A 4,923-nucleotide genomic window follows, 5' to 3' on the forward strand; every position below is an offset into this window, starting at 1 on the left:
ATTAGAGGAGAGATATACTGTATATACCATTAGAGGAGAGATATACTGTATATACCATTAGAGGAGAGAGATACTGTATATACCATTAGAAGAGAGATATACTGTATATACCATTAGAGGAGAGATATACTGTATATACCATTAGAAGAGAGATACTGTATATACCATTAGAAGAGAGATATACTGTATATACCATTAGAGGAGAGATATACCACATATACTATTAGAGTAGAGATATACCGCATTTACTATTAGAGGAGATATACTGTATATACTATTAGAAGAGATATACTTTATATACACTATTAGAGGAGATATACTGTATATACTTATTAGAAGAGATATACTTTATATACACTATTAGAGGAGATATACTGTTATACTATTAGAAGAGATATACTTTATATACACTATTAGAGGAGAGATATACTGTATATACTATTAGAGGAGATATAGTGTAAATACTATTAGAGGAGATATAGTGTATATTACCATTAGAGGAGAGATATACTGTATATACCATTAGAGGAGAGATATACTGTATATACCATTAGAGGAGAGATGTACCACATATACTATTTAGAGTAGAGATATACTGTATATACTATTAGAAGAGATATACTTTATATACACTATTAGAGGAGATATACTGTATATACTATTAGAAGAGATATACTTTATATACACTAGTAGAGGAGATATACTGTATATACTATTAGAAGAGATATACTTTATATACACTATTAGAGGAGATATACTGTGTATACTATTAGAAGAGATATACTTTATATACACTATTAGAGGAGAGATATACTGTATATACTATTAGAGGAGATATAGTGTAAATACTATTAGAGGAGATATAGTGTATATACCATTAGAGGAGAGATATACTGTATATACCATTAGAGGAGAGATATACTGTATATACCATTAGAGGAGAGATATACTGCATATACCATTAGAGGAGAGATATACTGTATATACCATTAGAGGAGAGATATACTGTATATACTATTAGAGTAGAGATATACCGCATTTACTATTAGAGGAGATATACTGTATATACTATTAGAAAGAGATATACTTTATATATACTATTAGAGGAGAGATATACTGTATATACTATTAGAGGAGATATAGTGTAAATACTATTAGAGGAGATATAGTGTATATACTATAAGAAATATACTGTACATACTATTAGAGGAGAGATATACTGTACATACTATTAGAGGAGAAATATACTGTACTGTATATGCCATTAGAAGAGATCTACTGTATATGCCATTAGAAGAGATCTACTGTATATGCTATTAGAGGAGAGATATACTGTATATACTATACGAGGAGATATACTGTATATACTATACGAGGAGATATACTGTATATACCATAATATTAGAGGAGGAGAGCGTTTTTACAGCTGAAAAAACTTCTCTTAGAACCCGCAAGTTTTGGTTTATTTTTTACTGCACAAAACTGCTGATAGCAGCCTAGGTGCGCACGGACACCACATAGGATAACATGATGGAAAGTTTAATGACTGTAGAAAAAAAAAATCATCTACTGCCAAAAACCGCTCCTGTACAAACGTCTAGTGTGCACGAGGCCTTAACGTTTTTGATCCATTGAAAATAAATAAATAAATGCTAAAAAAAAACTGCTAATGCGGAAAAAAAACGCTAAAAATCGCTATTGCAAACATGTTGAAAAAAGTTGAAAACCTCACTGCAAAGCTACTGGCGTTTTTATAACGTTACTTTAACGTCCAGCGTGCATGAGGCCTAAAGGGCTCATTTTATTTTTTTATTTTTTTTTTTTTAACCCATTATTTTACTGGCCGACTAATCTTGACGGTGACGACTGCAGAAAAAAAAAACAATTTCATCTTTTATTGGGCTATTTTTTTTTTTTTTTATCTTATATGTAGAAGATTATAGATTACAGCAGAGAAGAGCGATTTTTCAGAAGGCAGTCCAGTTTCCGGGGGACATGGACGGGGACCAGAGGAGGAGACCGATGGGGACTCCCCCCCGCCCCCGCACATAAAACGGGAACGTCACCCCCGCCGCGCACTCACCTGCCGAAGTCGCAGAGCTTCAGCACGGCCGTCTCGGGGTCCAGCAGCAGGTTTTGTGGTTTGATATCCCGGTGGCAGATCCCAAAGGAATGGATATAGGCTAAACTGCGGAACAGCCTGATACATGTACAACTGCAAGAGAAAGAGAGGAGGGGTCTGGTCAACACCATCGCACTGGACTAATCATTAAAGGGGATTATAAAAACGATCACCCTGTAAAACAATCCATTCAGTGTAAAATAAATAAAATAAAAGCCAAAAACATTTGTCTATAAATATAAAAATACATTATAAATACCCCCCCCCCCCTTTTTAAAGAGGAACTGCAGTCTGCTCACATAATTTGCAATAAAAACCATCTTTGCCATTCTGAAGCTTCCCCCCCAACCACTTTGCATATTATTTTACATATACTGGGATTTTGTACTTGCCAAATATGCAGCAGAAATCTCCCTCCGCTGAGTCTGGCTGCAGCCATTTTAACTGTGGGCTGCTGAAGCTGCTGCCTGTTCACTGCCAGGATTTACACAGACACACCTCCAGCTCTGCAGCTCTCATTGGCCCTCTTATGACTCACACCCCCCCTCCCTCCTGCCAAATTCTCATGAGAGTGAGAGAGAGCTGTGCATGTCCTCATAAGCCTAGGCTAATGACCAGACAGGAAACAGGAAGTGGGATGTACAGTGGAACCTTGGATTATGAGCATAATCCGTTCCAGGAGAATGCTTGTGGAATCCAAATTCCAAAACACTCGCATATCAAAGCGAGTTTCCCCATAGAAGTTAATGGAAACAAAGTTAATTCGTTCCACATAGACTTATATAGCATACAATATCGCATGTGGCCAGAGGTGGTGGTGGTGGGGAGCCTCAGAAATACTTGGGGAAAGCTCGGCTGAACTTGGAAAGCCTCATAAATACTCAGTTCCCGAGTGTTTGAGTAATTCCGAGTATTTCCGAATGGCTCCGAAACCATTCCGAGTGTCACCAGCGCCCCCCCCTGCACCTCTGGCCAAAAGTGGTACTGCACACCCAATTATCTTGAATTCTGCTTGTTTTGTTAGACAACACTCGCAAACCAAGTAAGGATCACTGCGCGGGAGTGACGTCATCGCAGCTCCGGCCAATCACAGCGCCGGAGCCACGATACACAGAAAGAAGATGGACGCTCCGTGGAAGAGGGGGACAGCGGTGACATTGCTGGCTCCTGTGTCAGGTAAGTGACACATAATGGCTACTATGCGATGCATACATATTTACATAGTTAGTCAGGTTGAAAAGAAGACACAAGTCCATCTAGTTCAACCACATGCGATGCGATGCATAGTAGCCCATTATGCTTTATCTTTGACGGGAAACAAAGAGGAAGTAAACCCATCAGGGGTTAATTAACCTTTTTGTTCGGTGAATTCTCCTTTAAGGGAGTGTGGCGGGGGTGATGGGCACTGATGCGCGGCAATGGTGGGCACTGGTAGGTTGCACTAAAAGGTAGCACTGATTGGCCTTGATAGGTGGCGCTGGTGGGCACTAGCAGGGGGTACCGATTGATGAGGCAGATGTGCCTCCTCCCTCTTCGGGACCGATGTCCTTTGCACATAAGCCGTTGATCGTCTATCACTGTGAGAAGGAAAAAAAAAAAACGCTTACCGAGCTTTTGCTTACACACGTGATTAGCTGTCATTGGCTGACAGCTGATCACGTGGTAAGGGGCCGGGATCGGCCCCTTACTCTGGATCTGTGATCACCCGAGTCTCAGCGACAAAGCTCGCGTCGCGGGCACGCAGGGAGCGTGCAAAGGGGAGGACGTTGTGATGGCCTCCCGGAAATTCAGGTCCGTGCGGTGGCCGTCATTCAGCTATAGCGCGGACGCCAAGTGGTTAAAAAAAAAAAAAAAAATTGTTTTTGATCATTTTTATTACTATAATAGAAAAAAAAAAAACATGACAGGACCTCTTAAATATTGAGATCTGGGGGGGTCAAAAAGACCTCAGCTCATATTTGCACTAAAATGCAATAAAAAAATAAAAAAAAAATAAAAAAAAAATAAAAAAAAATTTAAAAAACGCAGGCGCTTTAATTTTTTTTTATGTTTTTTACACTTTTCCTTTAAATAAATTTTCTTTGACCACTTTTAAATCTATCACAAGGAATTTAAACATCCCTTGTAATAGGAATGGTGCGTGACCGGTCCTCTTTATGGAGAGATGTGGGGTCTATAAGACCCCACATCTCTCCTCCAGGCTGTGAAAAAAAAAAAAAAAAAAAAAAAAAACGATCCTAGGCTTTCCTGCCGAGTCCCTGGCATTGATTACTTCTGCCTGTCCAGTTGTGACATCAAAACGTCGCACCCCATGTCTCCGAGAGTCATAGACTGCCAGGAGATTCCTTCTCCAGCTCACCGATTGCATGGGGGGCGAGCACCGGAGGATGGCAGGAGCTGGAAGGGGATGTCCTCTCCTGCCCCCCCTGTAAGAACGATCAAGTGGCTGAACAGCCGCTATGATTGTATTTATGGTGTAGGGAACTGAATCACGCAGGCATCATTCAGATATCACCACCAAATCCCAGGACGTCATATGGCAGCCTGCGGTATGGAAGTGGTTAAGAGACCTAAATAATAGCGATATCATATTTGGTCTCTAGCAAATTGTATTTCATTCTGTGGAACATTAGGTTTTCATACCGTCAATCCTCTCCGCAGACAAAACTCAAGGTAGGGGACACTTACTTTGACGTATATCATAGGAAGGGCCTGTTTGGCCCGGCTGTAATGTCTGGCCACTCTGTACACCGTTTTCAGGGACATAATCCAGCACCAGGTTTAGATACACCTCATCTTTC

The 4,923-nt window shown here is 40.2% G+C and overlaps 1 protein-coding gene across 1 annotated transcript in view; it reads right to left on the bottom strand.

Annotated features, from left to right (window-relative positions):
• Window positions 1–4,923, bottom strand: part of GSK3B (glycogen synthase kinase 3 beta) — a 130,760-nt gene that overhangs the window by 50,524 nt on the left and 75,313 nt on the right. Inside the window, 4 exon segments of the mRNA XM_077479374.1 lie at window positions 2,084–2,199; window positions 2,201–2,215; window positions 4,811–4,876; window positions 4,878–4,918. Coding sequence (XP_077335500.1) covers window positions 2,084–2,199; window positions 2,201–2,215; window positions 4,811–4,876; window positions 4,878–4,918 — 238 coding nt within the window.

This window comes from Lithobates pipiens, unplaced genomic scaffold (genome assembly GCF_037356315.1).
Source record: "Lithobates pipiens isolate NorthernLeopardFrog02 unplaced genomic scaffold, aLitPip1_a1.2 Scaffold_16, whole genome shotgun sequence".
Classification (NCBI taxonomy): domain Eukaryota; kingdom Metazoa; phylum Chordata; class Amphibia; order Anura; family Ranidae; genus Lithobates; species Lithobates pipiens.